Source organism: Pinus tabuliformis, chromosome 3_2, assembly GCF_031772625.1.
Source record: "Pinus tabuliformis cultivar Carrire ecotype Pingquan chromosome 3_2, CPIR1, whole genome shotgun sequence".
NCBI classification, from domain to species: Eukaryota; Viridiplantae; Streptophyta; class Pinopsida; order Pinales; family Pinaceae; genus Pinus; species Pinus tabuliformis.
Genome location: NC_142302.1, coordinates 530,231,917 through 530,258,308, shown reverse-complemented (window position 1 = coordinate 530,258,308; position 26,392 = coordinate 530,231,917). Strand labels below are relative to the sequence as shown.

The 26,392-nt window shown below is 34.8% G+C and overlaps 1 protein-coding gene across 1 annotated transcript; it reads left to right on the top strand.

The window, feature by feature from the left end:
* The first annotated feature begins 19,699 nt into the window (after positions 1 to 19,699).
* Positions 19,700 to 22,210, top strand: LOC149181630 (WRKY transcription factor 72A-like). The gene is made up of 4 exons (XM_089418368.1): positions 19,700 to 19,852; positions 20,019 to 20,471; positions 20,758 to 20,871; positions 21,084 to 22,210. The coding sequence occupies exons 1-4, from the start codon at positions 19,715 to 19,717 to the stop codon at positions 22,068 to 22,070; spliced, it is 1,692 nt and encodes a 563-aa protein (XP_089274494.1). The 5' UTR covers positions 19,700 to 19,714; the 3' UTR covers positions 22,071 to 22,210.
* The last annotated feature ends 4,182 nt before the right edge of the window (positions 22,211 to 26,392 follow it).

Below are 26,392 nucleotides of genomic sequence, written 5' to 3'. Positions count from 1 at the left end.
ATTTCTCCATGTTATTAATCCAGTCTACCAATTCTTCTGGATTCAATCCTCCTTCATATATTGGAACCTTGGTCTTTGGCCTAGCTGTGGATCTCAACACTTACTGAAAGAACCTCATCTCAGGAGTAACTGCTATAGCTTCCTCCTCTACAACTTCAATCTCAAGTTCACTAACATCTCCATCATCTATGTTCCTGTCTACTATTAATGCATCCAATCTAGCTTGCATCTGTTATCGTCATCTACCACATCCTCATCCTCTTCCAAATCTAAAAGCCATAGTAACTTTCCTTCCCTTGCTTCTGAGATTCAATTCAATGTCAGATGGTTGCTCTGATACCACTAATGGTGGCCTGGGTGTAGGTGATATGGATAATCCTGCAAATTTGGTCTCAAGATTTTCGATCTATGACTGTAACTTCCTCTCTGTATGAGTCATTTCTCAAGAGACCTAACAGTTTCATGGTTTCCCTTCCTTATAGCAATTCTTCTCTTGAGACTTCAATTAATAATAGTGTCTCTGCCTTTTTTTAATTGGGCGGACTTTATAAAAACATTATCGGAAGTAATAAACTCCCGCTTTTTCCATATTAAACCCTTGGTAACACAAAATATAGAAATGCTCAAAAATGAGGAAATACACATGAAAACCCTGCTCGAACCTTTTCAGGACTTTAATACACTAATAACCTTTAATACTATCACAAATAGCAAATCGTGATTTTATGTACTCAATTTATGCCACTCCCTTGATGGTTTGCAATCCGATAAGGAATTTTCACAAATCGCAATCACAACTTCCAACAATCCAAGGTCTTTAGTCCTCTGTCTTAAGTATGCAATGTGATACCTCTCGTGAACCTGACGACCCCTTCAATTGTGCTTTATAAATATTCTGGATCTACACTTATTGCGTGATTGCAGTTCGACATTTAACCTTCCAAAGGCCTTCCACTTCAAATGTGATTTTGTGATGCGATAGGGTTTCACACTTGACAGTCCCACCTATACTTGTGTTTACGTGATGTGATCACACGTGCCTTCAGCAATTGCAATCACAATCGCGCAAGTTTTTACAACAAGCACGTCCCACTTCAGCGATGCGATTAGAGGTTCGGACCCGATATAGCATGAATCAAAATTCATAAAATTTGAAGTTCGGAATAGTATTCCGCCTAAGGAAAATTTCATGATTTTCCTATGTAAACAGGACTTCACCACAAAACTCTGTTAAGAAATTAAAAGGCCTAATCATGCCAATATGAAGGGAAACTTCCACACAGCTAATATTAAGAAATTAATTGAAAACCACGGGCTGTATCTTTATTAACACACACAAAAACAATAGAATCAAACTGATACATGCATAATCCACAGTTTATTGAGAATTCATACATTAATTACATAGAGAGAGGTTTTGTTAAAATCAAAATGCGTTCGGCTCTCCCCCTTCTGTGAGAGTCCCATTGTTTTATTATAATGAATAATAGATAAGCCTTCTCGGCCTTATATTGTACAAAAGCATGGCTTTTATATAAGTGATTTAAAGCAATAAAGCTATTACAACTTATCACAAGCGACTTATTACAACTTGATATTTATTCTTAATTGTATCGTTATCCTAAGCTAGAAAAGCACGGAATTTTCTGGCCAAAGGACCCCGCTCCCTTGCCTGTAGATTTTTTGTTGGATTTTTGGAATAAGTTGGAAGATTTTACCTCCAAGTCTCATGATCTTGCATCACATGACATATCCATCTTTCATTTGATATGCATAATGAGCCCTATAAGTATCCTTCAGTACAACAATACAGAAAAACCACAGTAATTAATAAAAGTAAATATTGTATGTTATGGACCACTGGGTCAATTAAATGATATCTAACAATCTATTTAAATAGATTGATATCATACAAATTGAAATGCATAATTTGTACCAAGCAATTTTGGGAGGTTCTCTTATTGGATTGCATTGATAATGTGTGTGGACAACATAAGAAATGTTGCATAATTCAAACAGGAATTCATAAAATGGATAACTCATCTTTTGGTTAAGGGTGATTTAATGTTAAAGAGGAGCTAACATGTAAGTACCCTGAGATCATAAACACTTACAACTAAAAGGGGTGTAGGATTGAAAGTAGTAAAAACTTTCATGTATAACTACACTAAATTATGCATGGCCAACAAGTTGTTGAGGCATAAAAAGGGCAATAGTAAATCATACGAGATGAATTAATTAAGAATGAAGTATGATCTAATGAATATTAAACTTCAAAAGCTATGAGTTAATAGTCTACTTTAGAACATTAACGAGAAGGTGTGATTAAGATGAAAAGTTGCATGAATACAATGCTATGCTACCAATATTGTGTTACAACCAAATGAAATCCGAAAATGACCTACACTTGACATAAAACTTTCTTAGATTACATAAATGAAACATGCTCATGGGAATTCCTAATAAACTAAGCAAGGTTGTTCTATTTAGCAGAAATAGATAAAGGAACATTTGGCATGATTCTAACATAGAGGAAAACATGTGATTACAAATTATTTCATGTAGGTGATATCATGAGGAGGGTATGTTGGGTTGTAGCACACATGGTACTACGTACAACAATACATATGGTACCCTGTTGGGTCCCTATAATACTAGTGATTACCCCGTTACTATTGTAGTTATACCCCTTATTTATATTATTGTGCCCCTATTACCCCAATATCGTTATTTTTGTGGCCCATAGAATCCCTCTTTTGTTATTTTTGTGGCTTTATATTATTATTGTTAGGTCGGCTCGATTATATTGTGACTCCTTAGACTCCTATATATAGAAAGGAGGTTTTGTCATTTGTATCAGCCAATAATTGTTCATTTATGTAATGTAAAGGAGGTTGCCCCCTCGAAGAGGCTGAATTATAAGGCGTTGATCTATCTTTTCTATCTTTTCTTGAGCTGGTTTCATAACATTTGGTATCAGAGCTTTGGATTCTAGGGTTTCACTGCTCCAAACAGATCATCATGGAATTTTCACTATAACTTTTTTTTTGTGACATTTAAGAAGTCACAAAAAAACCCATTTGAGAAGAAATAGTGTTGAACCTTGGGTCCAAATTTCAGAGCGTTTCGCGTGATATTTGTGAAGATATGATCTGAGGAAGTTGGTCTTTTTGCAGACTCCTGAATTACATTCAAAACAGGTGACCTGGGGAAAATCGTCATAACTTTCTCTCTGGGAATCAGATTGAAATTTCGTAAGAAGTTATAGAAATAGAACGAACTGTACTTTCTTGTATATCTTTTTCAGAACCAAAGATCGAAAATTGTACACGTGGCACTTCATAAAATTTCGCTCTCCTAGAAAGGTCTATAATCAGGTCATATTGGGATATTATCCATAACTCTTTCTTGGAGAATCAAATTTGGATGATACTAGTGGCATTGGAAAGAGAACACAGAGAGCTACTACAGATCACAAATTAAGAACTAGAAGATTGGAAAGTACAGAGATACATCAGAGGCAATATCAAGCTCCTACAAAGTGAAAAATGGTGTGTAGATTTTTAAAATTTTTTGCTTAAGCTTGGTTTGAAAATTTATTTTGAAGGAATTCAAAGGTCATAGTAGAGCATTAGTATCAGTAATTGATGCCCCGAGGAAAGAAAATGCAAACACCTAGTAAGGAACCTGAAATCTCTAGCATGACTCATGAAGAAGAGGAAGAAATGCTACATGATATATCAAAATTACAGGAACAAGTGCAACAAATGTCACGCTCACAAAGTTAACAGAAGCTAAGATAAATGGCGTGGAAGCTAAGATGGACAATTTGAAGATAGATTTGAACACAAATTTGAAGACAGGCATGGCAGATTTGAAGACAGATTTGACAAATTTTCTACAAGAAATAATTACTAATGGTGAAAAGGTAGTAAAGGAAACTCATTATGAGAACAAAAGAAATGTTAATCATGATTCCATAGATGCTAATGTTGGATCAAAGAATCACCATATTCCAAAAATCGATGTGAGGAAGTTTGATGGCAAGGATCCCGCCACATGGATATTACAGATGGAGCAATTTTTCGATCTCAATAATGTGCAAAACGCACAAAAGGTACGTATGGCAACTGTATATTTGGAACCAAATTAGTTTGTATGGTATCAATGGCTTTGCTCTCATAAACAATTTATCTCTTGGGAAATTTTTACGGAAGAATTGATAGCACATTATGAGGATACAAAAAGCAACACTTTTTTTAGCCAATTGATAAGTCTCAAACAAAAGGGTTCAATAATGGGGCACATTGAGGAGTTCCAAAAATTGAACATAAGGGTAAAATATATTACATAGGAGCATAGGATTGATGTGTTCATAGGGTCTTTAAAGGATAATGTCCAACATGATGTTCGCCTTTGGGAACCTGATTCATTAGAGAAATCATTTAGGTTAGCAAGAAAAATGGAAAGCAAAATTATGGCAACTAGGAAGCATACCATTCACAACTATAAGGACGAAAGTGTTGTTGCCCCTAGTCTTCCACAACCTACAAGGTTGACACCACAACAATTGGAAGAAAAAAGAGAAAAAGGGCTTTGTTACAATTGTGATAGAAAATACACAAAAGGTCATAAGTGTGCTGAAAAGAAATTATTCTACATAGATTGTGAAGAGGAAGAAGAAAAGGAGCAAGAAAGGTCAAAAGAAGAGGATATACTCCAATAATAAAGCCTAGATGAAGAACCAATAAATCCAACCATATCTTGTAATGCATTGGCGGGAATTACCACTTAAACCATCAAGATAGAAGGACAAATCAAGAAGAAAAAGGTAATAGTGTTGATTGATTCAGGAAGCACCCACAATTTTATTCATTGTAGGGTAGCAAAATAATTGAATTGCTTCCTATATCCAGCACCAGAGTGTCAAGCGATGATTGCAAATGGAGGAACAATAAATTACTCTGGAAAGTGCCATAATATCAAGCTATTCGTGGGAGAATATGTATTGACTAGCCTAATGCTTTCCATTCCAATGGGAGGTGCTGACGTTGTACTAGCAGTCCAATGGCTACAATCCTTGGGTACAATAGCTTTTAATTTTCAAGAACTTTTCTTCAAATTTTCTATGGAAGGAAAGGAAATTGAATTAAGGGGTATTTTAGGGAAACCATGGAAGATATTCAGCTCTAATGGCATGACAAAGCTTCTAAAAAAGGAGAAAAGAGGTGTAATTGCACAATTATGTTCGCTAGATGTTTCCACATTGGAATCATCTATTTCTCCAGATCTCCAAAAATTCCTGGAAAATCATTCCAAGGTATTTGAGATTCCCAAAGGTCTCCCACCTATGCATGATCATGATCATGCTATTCATCTGATTCCAGGAAGTGTTCCTCCAAACATCAGGCCTTACAGATATCCCTATGTCCAAAAAAGTGAAATTGAACGTATGGTTGTAGAAATGCTAGAGGCTGGTATAATTCAACCGAGTCAAATTTCTTTCTCAGCTCCAGTAGTATTGGTGCATAAGAAGGATGGATCATGGCGCATGTGTCCAGATTATAGGGAGCTCAACAAGCTCACTATTAAAGATAAGTTCCCCATTCTTGTTATTGATGAATTACTGGATGAATTGCATGGATCAATTTCCTTCACCAAGTTGGATCTTCGTTCAGGATATCATCAAATCAGAATGAAGATTGAAGAAATTCTGAAAACGACATTTAGAACTCATGAGGGTCATTATGAATTTTTGGTCATGCCTTTTGGCCTTACCAATGCACCTTCAACATTTCAAGGTTTGATGAATTCAATTTTCAAACCATTCCTTAGAAAAATTGTGTTAGTATTTTTTGATGATATACTAATCTACAACAAGTCTTGGAAGGATCACATTGAACATGTTGATAGGGTGCTACAACTATTCGAGGAGAAACAATTATATGAAAAAAGATCCAAATGTTTCTTTGGAGTCTAGGAGGTGGAATATTTGGGTCATATTGTATCTCATGAAGGAGTTAAGGTAGACCCTAGCAAAATTAAAGCCATTAAGGAATGGAAAATCCCCACATCCATAAAGCATCTGCGAGGATTTCTTGGGTTGACAGGGTATTATCGCAAGTTTGTTAAAAATTATGGGAGAATAGCAGCATATCTAACAACATTATTGAAGAAAGATTCATTTTCATGGACTCCGGAAGCAACAAAGGCATTTGAACATCTTAAAGAGGCAATGTGCCAAGCACCAGTCTTAGCTACACCGGACTTCACAAAAAAATTTATTGTGGAATATGATGCTTTAGGAAATGGAATTGGTGTTGTTCTAATGCAAGATGAAAGACCCATTGCTTTTGAAAGTCATCCAATCAAGGGAAAGTTTTTAAGCAAATCTATTTATGAGAAGGAAATGTTGGCAATACTCCATGCACTTAAGAAATGGCAACCCTACCTAATGGGAAGACACTTCAAGGTAAAAACTGATCATGATAGCCTTAAATACTTTTTAGAGCAAAGATTATCCTCTGAAGAGCAACAACAGTGGGTCACAAATATGTTGGGTTATGACTTTCAAATCATCTACAAAAAAGGGAAGCAAAATGTGGTGGCAGATGCACTCTCAAGAAAGGATGAGGATGTGGAAGCATTGTTGTGTGCCATTTCTATTATCCAACCAGATTGGATAAACGAAGCAAGGGAGGAATGGAAGAATGATGAAGAAGTATGGGCACTTATTCGAAAGCTACAACAAGAATTCAGTACTTATGATACATTTAGCTGGAAAAATGATTCGTTATGGTACAAAGATCGCTTATACCTCTGTAAGAATTCCCAGCTAAAACAAAAGATTCTTATGGAATTGCACACTTATCCCTTAGGAAGGCACTCAGGATTTTTAAAAACTTACCACAGGGTTAGGAAGGAATTTTGTTTGGATGGCCTTAAATCAGATATTCAAAAGTTTGTGGCGGAATGTTTGGTTTGTCAACAAAATAAAGTTGAAACAATTAAGACACCGGGTCTATTACAACCTTTATCCATTCCAAGCCAATGTTGGGAGGATGTTTCAATGGATTTTATCACAGGTTTACCGAAGTCTGAGGGAAAGAGTGTCATCATGGTGGTAGTTGACAGACTTACCAAGTATGTACAATTTTGTGCATTATCACATCCATTTAAATCCAGTACAGTTTCTAATGCATTTATGGAAACAATTCAAAAGCTACATGGAAACCCAAAGATTATTGTAAGTGACAGAGATCCCATTTTCACTGGAAATTTTTGGACATAATTATTTTCTTGTCTTGGTACTCAGTTAGCTCATAGCTCATCTTATCATCCTCAATCTAATGGGCAAACTGAGATAGTAAACAAATGTTTGGAAGGATATCTTCGTTGCTTTGTATATGATAAACAGACACAATGGGTCAAATGGTTGCCTCTGGCTGAATGGTGGTATAACACTTCCTTCCATATAGTAACAAAAATGACCCCATTTATGGCACTTTATGGGTATCAACCACCATCCATCACATAATATTTAAGAAAAAATTCTAAGGTTCACGCAATGGAACATCACATCGAACATCAACAACAAGTCCTCCAACTCTTAAAGGATAACCTCATGTTGGCACAAAATAGAATGAAACAACAGGCAGATCAACATCGCAGTGAAAGAAGTTTTGATGTAGGTGATTGGGTATTCCTACGGCTACAACTATATAAGAAAATGTCCCTAAAGCAAGCTAAGAAGGATAATAAATTATCACCAAAGTATTATGGTCCGTACAAGGTGTTGCAAAAGATTGGTAATATGGCATACAAATTGGAGCTTCCTGCAGCTTCTCGATTGCACCCAGTTTTCCATGTTTCATGTTTAAAGAAGGTTATATGCGACAAGATCCCAATTCAAACAATATTACCAGAACTTCACGAGGAAGGAAAAATTATATTGGAACCGGAGGCAGTCACAGAAACAAGAACTCCACAACTATGAAATCGATCAATTTCAAAGTATCTTATCAAGTGGAAGAACTTATCTACTTAAGATTCCACATGGGAGGATGAGAATTTTACGCAGAACTATCCAGAACTACTCAACCGTTGAGGACAACACTTTTTTGAAGGAGAGGGGCATGTTGGGTCCCTATAATACTAGTGATTACCCCATTACTATTGTAGTTATACCCCTTATTTATATTATTGTGCCCCTATTACCCCCATATTGTTATTTCTGTGCCCCATAGAATCCCTCTACTGTTATTTTTGTGGCTTTATATTATTATTGTTAGGTCGGATCGATTATATTGTGACTCCTTAGACTCCTATATATAGAAAGGAAGTTTTGTCATTTGTATCATCCAATAATTGTTCATTTATGTAATGTAAAGGAGGTTGCCCCCTCGAAGAGGCTGAATTCTAAGGTGTTGATCTATCTTTTCTATCTTTTATTGAGTTGGTTTCATAACATACCCCTATGATTAAGTGTGTTACATGACTGAAATAGGATAGGTATATCGGTGCGTATAATATAACTTGTGTGCAGATATGCATGAAGACAATGGATAGATGTCTGGAAGGCAACCGACCTGGAGGTTGCATAGAATAAGGAAAGTAACGAGTGGTTCAAGGATAAGTAACAATGGTTAATTGAAGTTTGGCATACATATGATTATGATGAATGTATATGATGAAAATATATAATGAATATATATGGTTATGTGAACTAATCTGTTATGACATTGCAGACATATTGATGCGGAAAATATGCTAACAGATGTGTTGTATGCAGTGAAACTACAAGAGGCAAGTGTTCGACAAGAATAAAAATTCTTGGAAGAATTCCATAAGAGAACCTCCATTCTTAAGATACAATGAAAAATGAGCAATAGCTCCTTTAATAATATTGAATAATAGATCATGATATTTATCATAGTTAAATTTCTCCATCTGTAACTTCTCACAAATGGTTTGAAAACAATGTTACATGTAGCTATGGAAGGAGATATGTTAGGATCAATCCTTGTAACTAATGTACATAAGAGGATTTGCATTATATGGTGGAGCCATGAGAGCTATGGATTCAGAAAAAATCTACCTATGAACGAGGACATGATGCATTGATACACTAAGGACAATGTGAAGTTTAAGGGGGGGATTATGTAAAACCTCTCCCTTGTGTGTTAAATTATTGTTAACCTAAGTTGAGGAAAGCTAGGTGTGATACCCCTCCTTTGTGGGTTAAACTATTTTAAACCTAAGCTAAGTAAGGCTAGGTGTGATACCCTCCTTTGGGGGTTAACTATTTTAAACCTAAGCTAAGGAAAGCTAGGTATGATATGTAATATGAAAATCAAATATGTTATTAAATAAATTAATAAAATAAATCACTTGGAGTGTGGAGCACCAAGAGAAGAGATTCTTTCCAAATCCCATTGAGTAATGGGATAAATATAAATCTTTCATGATAAAGCTTCTAAATGTGATTCTAGATAAGCTTAGATGGATTGGAGATAAATATCCATCGAACATAACATCTTTGCGGGAGATAAAGGAAAGATTTTATGAGAAAAAGCCTTGTGGGAGATACGGACGAGCTTTTCCGAAAAAGACCTAGGTAAATGGAAAAATGCATAAAAGAGGGACATGACTAATGGAAACTAAATCATGAAAGATAGTATTAAATATTGAGTGCATTGATCAATTGAGGATAGTTGATCCTTGGAAAGAACCTTTGCTCGGGGGGAATCAGAGGTGATTCATGGTTAGATGGTGGTGCTTTGCTCTCCATGTTAATGTTGGCCTCTTACTGTTTATGTCATTATAGTATATTGTTCAGTTATACAAATGCTACGTTAATTGTTGGTATGGAAGAATTGTAGTTTATGCATATGGATTTTTAATGTATTTCATGTTAAAATCACTAGAAGGATTAAGTCACATCAATTCGATGAAGTATTGGATATGTTGCCCCATTTTGGCTTATGTATTAGTATGATTCTATCTATATTCATGTGATTGATTTCATTCTTATGCATGGGGATGAGTGAGATATCCAGTGAATCTAATGGTGATCTTCATTATGTTAGTGAAGGAACATGGTATGTTTTTAGTGTTATACAAAGTCTCTAGTTTAGCATTGAAGATAGTGGTAGATGCATGCAGATCATTATGGTATAATGTAATTAACAGAATAGTCTATGATGGTCAGATTGTTTGTTGCATAGATACTCAATGAGGCTAGATTTTCATTATGTTTGTTTCTTAGAAGTTATCTTATATGGAACTGGTAGAATTTTATTATACATGTGATTAACTGATTTAATGGATTTTATAAAGTGTATGCATGCATATGATAATTAGGATTTTTAATGTTGAGGAAGTTATTGGCATGAGATACACATGCATGCAGAACCATTAGCAAGTAAGATAGTTAGAGGAAGATGAGATAATGTGTCTATGGTATAAATTTACTTCCAGAATGTGATGTAGCAGTCTAACTAAGAGAAAAGAACATGGAATCTTAACTATAAGTAACTGTTAAATATTTAGGGGATTAGGGGCTAATTTTCAGCGGAGGCCATTGAGGTACATTAGAGACAAGACTATATATATATATATATATATATATAGAGAGAGAGAGAGAGAGAGAGAGAGAGAGAGAGAGAGATTATTTTTGTTTCACTGTGGTATCCAAATTGCTTCAGTTTTTTCTAATTCCAAGAAACACTAAGTTAACACACTTAATAATTTTGTCAAAGTAAATTTTAATTCACTAGGCAAGGTTGGGCTTTATTCTTCCACCGAAGATTTTACATTGTCTATTTTCAGTTGTATCACTCTTATTTTAATGTTATATTAATCTTTCTTTATGAATAGTAATGGGAATTCCTTTCTCTTGTTTATGATAACACTTTTCATTTCTTATGAGTGGTTAACTCGTTGAATGATGTCTTTAAGGCAAGAGCACTTAAATTATTTTATATACTTACATTATCCAAACTTGATTACAACCTTGAGTTATCCATTATGTTTAATTTATTAATGTGAATAGAAGTTTCCCTTACCTATAATGTAATGTTGTTTAGATTAATGAGTTGGTATTTATTTTTATGGCAGAACCTTCTAGATAGTCATGTGCAACTCATGGATTGAATCACACATTAAGAACTAATTGTCTCAAGATTGACAAAGCTCATCATTTAGATTTTCATCTGACGGTGGGAATTCATGGGTTTTAGTTATAGGTAATGACCTCCCTCCTAACCCGCCTCTGGCTCCGAGTTGCACCGTCTCACCTTCTGATGAGCCCTAATACTCTTACTCATGTTTTTTCTCACTATTACTCAGCATAACATGGCATTACAACTTCGAGAATTTCCTTGAGATGGGTAAAGGTACTCTAGTTGTAGAAATTTCCTTCCCCGCTAATTGAATACCATAAAATTTTCACAAGTTATTATGCATACCTCCTCCTTTGACATTTTTTTTTAATTTCCTTCTAGTGCCATATTATGGGATATCTTAGGGTTTACTGACTCCTATTATGAGCTTATATTTACAAGTACTCCCAAGAGAGACATTATGGTTTTAATATGGAAAATTTTGCTTTTAATGGGTGCTTTGGCATCTGTAAAGAAATCACAGTGAGTATAAAATTACTTTTCTTCGAGATACCTTCAGCGTATCTTTCTTGGTATTTTGCTTTTAATGGGTGCTTTGGCATCTGTAAAGAAATCACAGTGAGTATAAAATTACTTTTCTTCGAGATACCTTCAGCGTATCTTTCTTGGTATTTTCTAAATTCTTTCTTTGACAAGATGATTGTTATGTTTAATAATTATAGAGATTATGCGTATTTTGAGTTATTTTTCCTCAAGTAAATGCTCTTACAATTAGGGTTCTGATTCTTTAATTTCCTTCTTCCTATGAGTTTACACTGATAACATTTTTTTTGGTTTTTCTCTTACCAAAATTACAAGATTCGACTTTCAGAAATAATAACAGTTAGGGTCTTTAGGATGATATGGTGTTGTCATCAGACCAAGTTCTCACACCATTTTTATTTTATATATATTTCTAAGTCTTTATGGATGAAGGCCTTGCTTGGCATGGAAACCCTTCCTCCTCGGGTTTAACATCCTGTTCGAAGGCTGTTTAGTTTTGAAATGTTTGTTTTCTTCATAATGTCTACGCCCTCTCATGACCTTGGCCTTACTTTTCTTAATTGTGCCTTTCGTAGCCACATATGAATATTTTGTTAGGTAAATTTATTTGTTAAGGTTTCCTATTCAAATAATGTTAATGGTACAATGATTTTATAAATATTATTTGGATATAGTATATGGAGAACTATGGTCTCCTTGGTCAATTTCATTCTCTAATTCTAATTACCATTTTTCCTTCTTAGTTCCCATGTATTGCGTTATTTTCCTTTGATAGTTTACTCTTTATGTATAGTTGCTTATAGATTGTATTTCTAAAAATATCCTCAATTTAAATCTACAAGATAGAAGAATTTAGAGTAAAAAAAATCACCCAATATTACAGTGAAGGCAGACATTCATTTAGATATTTATTTATGTTTTTTAATAGTTCTTAAATATTTATTTATTTGTTTAATTTTTAGATAACACTAGTGCAGTCAAGGGCTTGCAATTTCTTCAAAACTTGTATTTAGGGTTGAGGACTATTTCCCTTCTAGCTGAAGGAGTTAATATGGTCGATTAGCCTTGGTGGCTAACCTAGCCCAAAAGGAGGAGGTAGAGTCTTCACTATTGATTTCATAGCCTATGAGTTTTCTAAAACAATGAATTGTACATAAAAATATAATTTAGACACAAAAACAAAATGTATGATGAATTTCATTCTTCTTCACTTAAATGAATATATCACTTGCCCAACCACCAACCATAGTGAGCAAAAAGGTGCTCCACCAGACCAATGAGAATTGGTACCTATACCAGAAGTCCCTCCAATCGAACGTCAAACCTTGAAAATATATTTCTTAAAGGATACCCTTCTAGGTCAACATATGATTCCACATGAAATTGTCATGCACTCCTGAGCTGAACATCCCGTCCTTAATGAATGTAACTCAAAAATTAGTTATCTTGCTTGGGCCTCCTACCAGGTTCCAAGTTCACCACGTTGCCTCAGGATTTTCCCGTCTTACCCTCTTGGCCAACATATTCCCAAAAATGAGATAATCTATCTTTGGGAGAGATGATTATATGAAGACAACTTCCTTTGCCATTTTCCCTTCTTTGGATTTCCCTAAATTCCTTCTTAATTGTTTGCGTATGAATTTTCTATAGAATCTCTCCCCCACCATAATTAACATAGTTGGCCAATTGCAACATTTTATTAATATAAAATTAGAAAAGCATGTATTTACATCACACATTCATACCTAACCTTCAACATGGGCACATAGCCTATAAAAGTAAATTCATAATGAGTTAAATGAAATATTTACAAGTCACTAGGGGGTATTACAAGGATGGAAAAATATGTTGCCTTTGAGATACTAAGATTGTTGGAGATGAAAACTACTTTCTCTTGGATTGCCTAGCTTTTACTCACATCCGTTCTCATTTTGAAAACATTTCACCATTACAAGCATTCTTGACTTGATAAATCAACAAAACTATTGTGATCTAGGAATGTTTGTTTCCCTCCTTTTGATAATAGAAATATTAACATACTTAAGAATCAAAATTAATTCCTTTCTTCCTTAAGGCCTGATGGAACATATTGGTCTTACTAAACTTAAATCATCATCATCATCATAAATCATTTCCCTTATCTTATTCATGGAAAATATTAGTAAATATATGTTTTTTTAATTAGTCATGAAAACAAATTCGTAAATTTATTCCTTAATCACTAAACAAACGATTTTTACTCTCCAAATGTTTCGTTTAGTTAATCATACATGTCATTTAAAATCATCTATATTTTTTGAAAAATAAAGAAATGATTTTATTTAAAATAGCTAAACTTTTATATAATTTAATCAGTTTATTTCGAAAGAAAAATAAATCTTTCCTAAATTTATTTCAAAATCTATCCACTACCTCAAATTATAGATTAATATCATTTTTTCTACTTAAAAATTTGTATTACTTTTTTATTAATCCATTATATCTTTACGAACAACTTGGATTGGTCAATTCCAAGGCACTAGCAATAAAATCCACTATAAGAAACATGTTATCCAACTAACGTAAATTTACATGAAAACTAATCTATGATTAGTAATTCCAATGATTTTACTACTTTCAAATAAAATAACCGAGGAATGATCGTGGATTTCATGGAGGGCCCTTTTTCCCTTCTTTCTTCCATACATAAATCAACTCCAAGGCGTTACCAAGGGAATCTATAGATGATATAATAACTACATTTATTTATTCCAATTCCAAATTTAGAGGTTCTACTACTTTAGTTGTTTCATTATCACTATTTATGTCATTTGATTCATGGAAGAATTTGTGGTCACTCATTGACAAAGCTGAAAACCATAATTGTACCTTGTTCCTTTCCATCTAAGGGACGAATCTTGTCTTTTGCATGAATGGTCATACCTATAAGTGGTTGACTTGAGACTGAAGGACTCATTTTAGTTGTAGAATATTTTTGTTGCCACATATTGTATGTCTTGTGAGTTGAAGAATTTTTAGCCCCTTTACAAGCATTTTGATCATGCCATCCTTGTCACTAATTTTGGAAATGTGGAGGAGGAGAGCACTATTGAGAAGAGGGATAGCCATTGTTGAGATGACCTCATTGTTGACATATCCTACAATAATATGTTGTATTTTCATGTTCCATTGACTAGAAATAGATAATAACATTCCACTTGAGGATAATTTTTCCTAGAAACCCTTTATTAAGATAAGTTTCAATAGATATTCAAGAAAATGTCACAATACCCTTCTGAGGTCTTTCTATGTGTACTTTAATAAAATGAACGATGAATTTCCCACATTAGCTAAGATTTTTCAGATGAAGTTGATGAAGGTGAAAATTTGGATTCTTACCGAAACTAGAGTGATCATAGTTAGCATAGATGAGCAAACCTAGTTCTAAAAGGAGACTAGCACGGCCCCAAAACAAAGGTACTCCATCATAAACCTTGGATAATCCTTCATATATTCAAACATAAAAATAGATTTGTATTTGTCAAGTAAGTTTGAGGCACCAACTACTAGAGCATAAATGTTGTAGGCCGTAACACATTAAATCTGTAGATAATGGCATACATCGAATATCCAATTTAAGCATCATTAGGTTGAAGAAAGTCGACTTTAATAGTTGGGATATTTTTCTCATGATCAACAATGAAGGTTGCCCCTGAGATCTCTTTGGGAATCACTTATGTGGGCCTTGGCTTAAGGGTACCCTTGAAAGATTTGGGTTGGGAGGAAGAGGATGCACCCCAACCTTTTCTCCACCTCTTAGCCTTAATTAAATGAATCAATGCATCATCGGTTCTGCCGTGCTCGTTGGTTGATTTTAGATCTTTAAGCTTCCAACATCTATTTAAGAGACAAATGTTCCCATATGGGATTCTCATCCAATATTGTATCATCATTGTGAGTGAAGTAACAAGATCTATGACTTTAACCTACAAGTACAAGGATCCCTCTAAGAGTGGTCTATCAGAGACAATAAACCCTTCACATCGTTGTTGCAAGAGGAGCCCTTCATTAAAAAATATTTCCTTTCTTTTACCACTTATTAAAGAAGATCTGATTTCTAATTCACTAAACCCCTTCTCAAGATCTTGAATTTCACACTATGAATCAATCTAGTTAGAAGAGATATCACGGTTGGGGCATTGCTTGTTTCACCCTTCACCTTGGCTATAAGTAGATGGGAGCCCCTTGGCTATAAGTAGATGGGAGCCCTCTATGGAAGTGAGACCTCAAAATATTATTGGAGGCCCGATAATTGTAAGAGGCCTTGAAAGGGAGATGAGTTTCACATTGAAAAGCGCCACACTCCAAGACGAGAAAATGGTAAAGTCAACGATGGTGGTAAGAGGCACTAAATGTAAAGTTTCTTTTGCACAACAAAACTTTCAATGGTAAATAGACATGATTACCCTAAAATTATACATATATGTGGAAGATTTATTTATTTAAAACAAAAAATTTGAAAAAATAATAACTATTGTAATTTAAAGTAATAATGATTGTTAGTTTTGTGTATTTTATTTAACAAAATACATAAAATATTATAAAAAAAATTATTTGATATCTAAATTAACTAATATCCACACTGTTTCAATTACAATCTAATTCCACTAGTCATGAAAACATATTATATAATTCTTCAAATTTATAATTATTAAATATTATGAAAGATGAGCTGCACGCTCAAAAGTGTGACACTCTGCGAGGAGTAAATGGTACAATCAAAGATGGTGGAAACAACGAGTTAAAGTAGGGTTGTAGAGGCCATAGCTATTGCAGTGCAAAAATTTTAGTGGCAGATAGGGAGAATTACCATAAAGCTATAAGTTATATAATAAAGATTTATTTATTTATAATATAAATTTGTAAAAAAAATGGAATTTAATTTAATGACAATTTTTAGTCTTGAATATTTTATTTGATAAATTATATAAAAGTGTTATGTAGAATATTATAAAAAAAATTGTTGAGTAATTTATTTAATAGATTATATGAAAGTGTTTAATATTTTATTTGATAACTTTTATGTAAAATATTATAAAAAAGTTTTTGAATAATTTTTTTGATAGAATATATAAAAGCCTTATGTAAAATATTATAATTTTTTTTTGTTGATCCCTAAATTAATTAATATCTATATTGTTTCAATTACAATATAATTCCATTAATCATAAAAAAACATATAATATAATTCGTAGAATTTACAATTATTAAATATTATAACAGATTACCAATATCACAAGAAAAATATGGCTCGAAAACAAAAATAGTGAATTTGGATGATATTCATTTATTAGTGTTGTTATTCATCATTTTAAAATTAAGGATGTTAGTATAATGGTTTAATTTGTATTGGATATTTACGGAGCAATTTTATAAAAAATAAATATCTTTATTTAATAATTTGCATGAAAATTTAATAATTATATATTTAAATGTGAAAAATGAAAGAAAAAAATATTAATATTTCAAATTACATGAGCTTACAAAAATATACCAATATCTTATTTATAACCATAATTAAAAAACAAATTAGTCGACCAAATAGATTAATTAAACATCATGTGATTAAGATTTAAAAATAGAGCGTTGAACTGTTCATTCGTTTTCTTTCGAGTTAAAGGATTCAGGCGTGAAAAACTCTTTCGAGTTAAAGGATTAAGGCGTGAAAAACACTGCAGCCAAAGAAGCATACATTTAAAATTCTGAAAGGAGACGTCACGGCTTTGAAAGACCCGGACATGGATGGACAATTAGGAACCAGTTGGAAGGGAAGACTACGTTGCAGCCAAAGAAGGTCACATTAAAAAATTGTTGAAGGGGAAGACGTCCACAAATTGGCTGCCATTGTTAGAACAGGTAAACGTTTTGACACGTCTGAGCGCACGGGAATGCATAGAAAATGATACAAATTATGAAGTTGGGAGGTTGACATTTCATTTTATCAATAAGAAATTTGATATAGTTTGAGTGAATCGGCGGTGTTCATGTTCGAATTTGTTTTTTTTTTCAGGGGTCAAATTCTTCATTTGCAGTTTAGAGAATCCATTTGGGGCAAAAATTAGTTTGTTAATTTAGACGATGTGGATGAAAACAAAGGTGAGTGGATTCCAATCCCATTAAATTTCATTGCGTGGAAGCCATGAAGCGCTGGCTCCAAACTTCTTTATGTCTGTACGGACCTCGACAAAGGGAACGGTATGATTCGATTTTGTTTGTATTGCTTTCATGTTTTTTCAGGGGAAATCACTTGATACAATTCGCCGTTTCCGGTAGATTGTTTTCAATTGGAAGTTATAAAGTCAAAGCCTCTGGTTTTGGTTTGATTATGGCTCAGGAGTCCATCAAAACTAATCTCAATCAGATAAAGAAAATGGCTATGGAAGAGAGGTTGGATAGAGTTAAAGATATTGATTTGTCTGTTCGGCTGGAAGAAGAAAATGATGAAGGGAATGAAGACCCTGTGTCAGTTTTTAGGGAGACGATTAAATCGGCCTTGCTGTATAAGTTAGAGCGATCTGAGCAGGAGGAAACCGACGGTGCTGAGACTTCTCAAGAGATCCGTGATAGTTACTATCATGATAATTTCGCTCCCTTAAGGGTTTCTATTCCCACAAGCTCTCCAATAGATGGAAAAATGAAGGTATTTTTCATATCTCTTTGTTTTTCCCTGACTGATTGCAACTATTAACTGGGGTTAGGTCATTTTTATTTTGGTTGCAAGCACAATAATCTTTCATATCAAGAGTTTGAGACCTGTACACGGTCTTTCAGTCGCAATAAACGAACATCAGCATTCCATCAGGGTTCTTTATGGGTTTCTACACCCATAAGTTCAACCATAGATGGACAAATGAAGGTATTGTGCATATCTCTTTGTTTTTCCCTACCTAATTGCACAGGCTAACTGGGCCTTTTGAGATATGTACACGCTCTTTGAGTCCCAATGAACATCTGCGTTCAAATATAGGATGACCCATTGGGAGAGAAACCGTAGATGATGTTAGAGATTGAAAAATATGGAGCAGAAGTCACAATATTCACATTGCTCAATAGCGGTTAAATAAGATTACATTGCAGATAGCAGTAATTAGAATGAGATTGCATAGGAGATAGCAGTAACTAATTACTAAAGTGAAACTCTCAATTAAACTTAATTGAACTTGATTGAAAGAGAGTTTTATGCAGACTTAGCTCTGGAGTAGAGATGCTCTTTTCAATATTCAAAATCAGTTTAATAGATTATCCAAAAGAAATCAATATTTAATGATGGATCTGGAACTCAACTCAAATTGTGATAAGTGGACACTGAATAGGTAGTTGGAATTAATTTTTCCAAATAAATTAACATCTACCATGTGATTGTTCCTCTAACCATCCCTCAAAAAATCCCTCAAAAAAAATCAGAGTTTAAATTCCCTAGTCTGCCAGAGAGAATTATAATTATAATTTTTTAAGTCGAAATTAGAAGTATTTATTACTATTGAAATACAGATAATACAGATTATGCTTTCATGCGTTAATAGAAATGGTTTAAATCCCTTTTTTTCTTAAGATCTTTGATAGAACTATCTTCTTGTGTAGAACTCAGCGCAGAAAAGTCGAAAAGTAGAAATATTTTAAAGTTCTAAACATCTTTGGTACAGCAATGTTCCTCTTTATAGCGCAGAGTTGTAGACTTTGTATACAATTGAGATATTCACGCATCATTCAGTGTTCTAATTTTCTTGCTCTAGCACAAGGTGCAATTACGGCACGACCACCTAATCTTGAAATTCTCCTTTTTGCCAAAGCAAGCATTAGTTCTCTTTGAGTTTTACAAACTTTTTCATCCGAAGGGTCAGTTCTCGCTGCTTAGATTCGAATCTAATCCATCGTTCCCATTAACAGCGGACAACGTGCGAATTGTTTACTCTATATTTCAATAGCCTTAGCTTCTTGCGATATATAGATTGTATGAGTCACTTATTTATTTGAATGTTTGTTAACAGATTGAAAGTTTGGGCATAGAAATGTGCCGACTAAAAGAGGAGAATGATACTTTGAGAAAGGATTTGGCTCGGATATTCAGCAATTATCATAATCTCCAGATGGATCTGTTCAGAGTTATGCAGCAAAAGCACGAAGACAACGCCCAACTGAGAGAGCGGGTGAGTTTGACAAATACTCATCATGAACAATTAAGATCGATGCATCAGATAGATCAATGCTTAGAATATACAGATTCTAAATTCAGTAGCATCTGCTTTTCGGTGCTTACTTCAATAGATTAGCTCTGTTGAAGGAGATGACAATTGTTGTTCCATTGCAATTCAGGACTCGCAACGCCCTGAAGATGAATCTCAACTAGTGGCACTCTCCCTCTGCACAAATCCATCAGCAGAAACTGAAAAATTGATGCTCAATAAAAGCAGAGGAAGACTTGTGGAATGGGGACCAGTAAAGAATCTGAAGGGCTTAAACCTAACATTAGAATTAAGGGACGAAGAAACAAGCGCAGAGTCTGTTGACGGGACCCTCTCGCCGAGTGGTACTCCCACAAGATCAGGTTGCGGTTTAATAAAGACGGACACCGTGCAAAGCCAGGCATGCCTTAGTCCTGAAAGCGGTTCTCTGGTTAAGGATGAAAATATGTATGCACAAGAAGGTGGATCTTGGACGCCAAACAAAACAATGAAGACTTCACATGACACGATCAAGAACGAAGAAACTGCACCCCCTCTGAGAAAAGCCAGAGTATCTGTGCGGGCTAGATGCGAAACACAAACAGTAAATCCTTTGATCTAAACTAGTATACCACAGGATTTCAATGGGAAAATTTGATAGTGTAGCAAATACCAACATTGTTGAACCCAAAAAGTTGTATATCTAACAAAGAGAACCCAATGAAATAAATGCAAAACATATTGTAAATAAAACACCCATGATATATATAACATAGATATAGCATGTTGCACAGTTGCAGATACATTACTGGCAAGTTCTGCTGAACGCTTCAATATGTTTCCAATGAATTTTGGGAGCATTGCGTAATAATTTACGTTTCACTTCTCAGATGAACGACGGTTGTCAATGGCGGAAGTATGGTCAAAAAATAGCCAAGGGAAATCCCTGTCCTAGAGCATATTATCGCTGCACAGTCTCCCCAGGATGTCCGGTCCGGAAGCAGGTCACTATGACTTTATTAACCTGTTAAAGGAACATATGGTTATATACAAGATGTTTATAAAGGGTGTTTTAGAATTTTAGAAGGAACGACGATTTAGAAGGTTAAACTGAACATTGGGATTGATAAAATGCATAGGAACAGTTTTAATTTTCTTGTCTCGGCCCATGGACCTGAAATTTTGTTTAAATGTTTGTATTTACTGCTATATGCAGGTACAAAGATGTCCTGAAGACATGTCTATATTGATCACCACATACGAAGGGACGCACAATCACCCTCTTCCTATTGCTGCAACTGCCATGGCTTCCACTACTTCTGCAGCAGCTTCCATGCTTACTTGTGGTTCTACCTTAAGCCTAGAAGCCATGAATGCCAACTCATACTTTCTTGTGGACGGGAATAGAAGAATTGGTCAATTCGTTGGCTCTAGTCCTAACATGTCCACTTCAGCCCATTCACTTCCTTCAATCACGTTAGACCTCACAAATATGCCTTATCCAGAATCAAACATGCGCATGCGCGGATCAGCAGGACCGTCATTAACCACCAACTTCCACACCTCATTTCGATATCGATCGGCCGGTTCGGACCATTCGTTGACACCGCCGTCAGGGTCAAATCTCTGGAATAATAATAGCGTCTACTACAGCCAACCTCATGCATACGGCAAGCCTTCTCCTCTTGGCGCAAAGTATGATATGGAGAGCCAGCAGTTCCTGCAACAACGACCAACAACAGCCGATCCTTCAAGAGCGATTCAAGGGGCTTCATCAATATATTCTACGGAAACTTTGATTCAAAACATCATTGCAGAGGCGGCTGCAAAGTGCAATAATTCACCCGGATCACAGCATTCTTTAGCTGATACTGTCGGTGCTGCAACTGCTGTTCTTACATCGGATCCCAACTTCACAGTTGCACTTGCAAATGCTATCACCTCCATGATCAGTCAAGGCACTAGAAAATCTCAGTCAGGCTCAACCGATAGGACATTAATATCTACCAATGGCGATCAGCTCTCACTTCCCAGCAAATGGAAAGGATCAATGCTTGCCTTATATGCGACGGATCATGCTGCAAGTGCAGCGAGTGCAACCCCTCATTCGGATTGTCAATCCAACGTCCCTTTTTCTGCTTCCTCTATCCCTTTCTCGACTAAAAGGTGGCCTACAACTTATGGGGACAATCAAAACCTCTGAGGGCCATCGAAAGGTAGTACGTGATCCGACCCATCAAGAAGATAAGTGGTCGCCAGAAGCTGCTTACTATCCTCTCTTGCATTAACCATATCAAAGAAAACTTTGTTTACTACATGAATTGGACTGAACGATACAATCCAGCTAGCTGACAAACACATCAGTTGATTGGTTTCATTTCCCTGGATTTCTCTGTACGTTTGTAATTTAGTTCTCAATTTCGCGGCCTTCATTAGATGTGTGTTGAACTTGTGAAACTTCTTAAAGATTATATGTGGATTGAATTTGTGTAATTTATGTTCTCAACTGTAACCATTTTGGAATGATTGAAGGTTTTAGCAGATTGCATCAAATCCAGGCATTTTCTACGAATTCCACGCAGAACAACTGGTCATATTATTTCCTTTAGGAAAGACTGAAAATGTTAGATTAAAACATGATAAACGGCTACGGACAACAATAATAATAATAATAAAAATTTGGATGTATTATTTCCTTAAGAAAGTCTAAAAATGTTAGATTAAAACATGATGAACGGCTACGAACCATTAAAAAAAAAAATATTGGATGTAGACTCCAAATTCAGATACATCATAAAATTCAGATACATTCAGATCTGAATTATAAAGAGAAGACACACCAATGAAATCCACAAAGAGCTACAATATTCAGATACATTATAGACAGAAGACACAACAATGAAACCCACAGAGAGCTACAATATTCAGATACATTATAAAGAGAACACACAACAATGAAACCCACAGTAAAAAATGAAATGAAATTAAATAACACATAAAAGCCAAAATTATAGTTTTGTATTATACTTCTTCAAATGCCTTACTTATTTGGCATGAGAGTTTACAATCACTTATTTATATAGACATGAATTTTCTATAACCTTCATCTTTAGAGAATTTTCTATAACTTTCATTTTTAGAGTTTTTTGCCTGTTGTATTCAATGCTTTTAATTATTTTTTTAATAAAATTGTGCTATGAAAACATACAATTTTTTTGGGAAAAAATTGTCGTGCGTGTTTCTAAAATTTGACTATGCTTTGTTTGGGAGTTGTTAGTGGTAAAAAAACCTCATAAACACTTTGTCTCAGCCTCTTCGAATAATCTATGGAAACTTCAAGAAGCTTCTTTTGCTTCATTCCTGGACATTCTCCCACAGTAAGCTAAATGGAGGAATATGTTACAATCATTACTCCAGGTTTGTGCATTAAGTTACTGTGAGGTTTACCGAGCTTCTACATAACTCATGCTTGTCATTTGGAAATATCTTCATAAGCGTATCATTAGGATTCTTAGCTATATGAATATTTTCCAAACTGAAATGTCCTTCCTTCAACACATGTTGTATCGAGTGGTACCTTAGACCAATGTGCTTGGTTCATCACTAGAATGTTGGATTTTTTGCTAAATAAATAGCACTTTGACTATCACAATACAACACATATTTCTCTTGTTTTATTCCTATCTCCCCAAGGAATCATTTCATCCCCATCATTCCGTTGGTTGTAGCGTGTATTCTGTTGTAGTTGTGGAAAGAGCTGGTTTTTTTTTGTAAGCTAGATACCCAAGATATTGTTGTGCCTACAAATGTGATAACGAGTGGTGGACTTTCAAGTCTCCACATCTCCAACCATATCTCCATTTATAAATATTTCAAGCACAATATAATTTTTCCAAACATAACCAATAATGACTAGTACCTTTGAGATACCTCTAAATCCATTTTACTACTTGCCACTATTGTTTTCCCAGATTAGGAAGGATTCTACTCACTATTCCAGGTTCATGTGAAATATTTAGTCATGTACATACGATGTCATACTAGAAGTTTCACATGCAATGGCATACTTGAAGTTGCAAACTCTTGAAGCATAAGGAACCCTACTCAATTCTTCTTTCTTCATGTCATCACAAGGCCATAAATTAGTGTTTGGTTTGAAGTGGGTTGCAAGAGGGGTACTAAGTGGCTTAGAAACCTTCATGTTCATCCCGCTAATCACCTTCTCAATATATTTTCTTCTCACGGCCATAGGTTTTTGTTTCTTCTATCATGAATAATATTCATTCCCAATATCTATTGTGTTGAACCCAAATCCTTCATCGCAAATTGGTTTCCCAAATCATTTTCTAACATGTTAATCATTAACTCGTCATGTCCACCAATGAGCATGACATCCAAATATAGTAATAGTATAAAATATTTCTCATGCTCATACATTGTGATATACACATAATGGTAGCTTCTAGTTTTTTAAAACCACACATCAACATGAATGAGTTAAATTTCTTGTACCACTAGCAAGGTTCTTGTTTGAACCCATAAAGGATCTTCCTCATTCTACAAACTAGATTCTCTTTACCTTTTACATTGAATCCTTTAGGTTGCTCCATATAATCTCCTCCTCTAATTCACCATAAAGGAAGGTGAGAATAATTTATTAAAATAAATACCTCCTTTTTGAGAAAAACCCTTTGCTACTAGTCTTCCCTTGTACCCCTTCTTTCACACTCATGCTTGATTTTGAATACCATTGTTCTGTAGGGACCATCTTCCTTTTGGAAGCATCCTCAAATCCCGTGTTTGATTTTTTAATAGGGAGCCAATTTCTTCCCACACAGGCACCTTCAATTCCTTGATATGATCATCTTGACAAGATTCTTGAAAATAGTAAGGCTCTCCTTCATTAGTGACCAAAATATAGTTTAAGGGATGGCACCTCTATGAGGTCTGGTGAGGCCTAGTAGACATTCAAACCAACTGTGGTGGAGTGCTTTTCAACTTCACCTCTCGCAATGTTTTTTTTGGTTGGACATCTTGCAATGACTGTTGCTAATCCGTAAATTGTCGTGGATATTCCACTCGATAGTTTGTCACAACAAATATTTTAATATTATATTAAAATATGAGATTTTACCTTATTACAGTTTTATTTAAGTTCTAGATCTATAAAATTAACTATAATTAGTGGATGCATGTAAAAGTAAATCAAGAAGAAAAGTAGGGAATGAAAAAATAATCTCACTCACACTAATACACAAGATATGCTCTCTCGGAAACCCTTTCAGGGGAAAACCGAGCTGGAAGGTGACGCTACTACGCTCTCTTTCTCTGTTTGGAAATATGGCTTCAGATACAAAGAAGTAATGTTTCTGGCCCGTGGGCTACTACAGGGCACAAATCCTCTTTTTGTGCTCTACCCCTATCTCTCCGGGCTATCATTGCTCAACTATGAAACAAAATTCTCTCGAAAGAATGGAATTCCTCTTCCTCCTAGTGGCCCGGTTATAACACAACCAGTTAGCCTACTAGTGGTTAAGTTTGACTATATCAACTGTTAACTAGAGTTACAAAATAGACTCTTCTAGAATATTTTACATCAAAAACATGTGGATAGCCCATTTTCCATGAATAATGGAGGCTGGCACGACATCCTCCCGAACTATAGGTGTGAGAACAATAAGGTCAACTTCTTAGTGGCATAACTTTTACATACGAACTCTCATTAACGTGATTCTTGCACTGTTGGAAATATTTCTATGTGTACAATAGTATCAAAAGGTGTGATGGTAAAGTGGAAAATTTTTACCCCCAAAAATTGTCATTTGATGTCTCAAAATGCTCCGGAAACGTTTGAGACCCCATTTCGCGAAACTGGGTCCCGCCAGTAAAAACCATCCTGTAAGTTGATTCCTCCACCTTCTCCACTCAAAATGCATCAATATGGATGAAAAACAATATAATGATCTAATTTGGATTAGCTGCAATTGGACCCTTGCAATTCTTGTTCATCTTCATGTCCATCACGCTCATTTTCTTGTAGTAGTGGAATATGTTCTTGTTGTTCTATCAGCCTATCAACATCTTTTTTATCTCCTTATCTCCTACATACTTCTTAAAATTTTCCAAATCACTAAATATGAAATATTTTCTTCTAATAAATTTATTTTTAACTGGATCCCATAGTCAGTAGCCAAACTCGTGATCAACATATCCTAGAAAAATGAATTTCATGGATTTATCATGTAGCTTAGTTCTTTCCTCTTTGCGAATATGAAAAAATACTTCACATTCAAAAAAGTTGAGGCGTGAATAAATTACACCTTATTTTCATTCCATACCTTTGTAGGGGTGCCACCATCCAAGGTTGTATAAGGCGATCGATTATTTATGTAATAGTTTGTCCTTACAACTTCTTCCTAAATGTTCTTTTCCAACCTTGAATTTGACAACACACTCCTAACCTTCTCCATGATAGTTCATTTCAACCTTTCTACAAAACCATTGGATTGAGGAGTACCAAGAATA

What these genes read in the sequence shown, in the direction of transcription:
- LOC149181630 (XM_089418368.1), top strand. Translation starts at nt 19,715, where the DNA reads ATGTGCCGACTAAAAGAGGAGAATGATACTTTGAGAAAGGATTTGGCT. An exon ending in CTAGATGCGAAACACAAACA is followed by an intron (nt 20,472 to 20,757) that starts GTAAATCCTTTG and finishes TTCACTTCTCAG; the next exon opens with ATGAACGACGGTTGTCAATG. An exon ending in GATGTCCGGTCCGGAAGCAG is followed by an intron (nt 20,872 to 21,083) that starts GTCACTATGACT and finishes TGCTATATGCAG; the next exon opens with GTACAAAGATGTCCTGAAGA.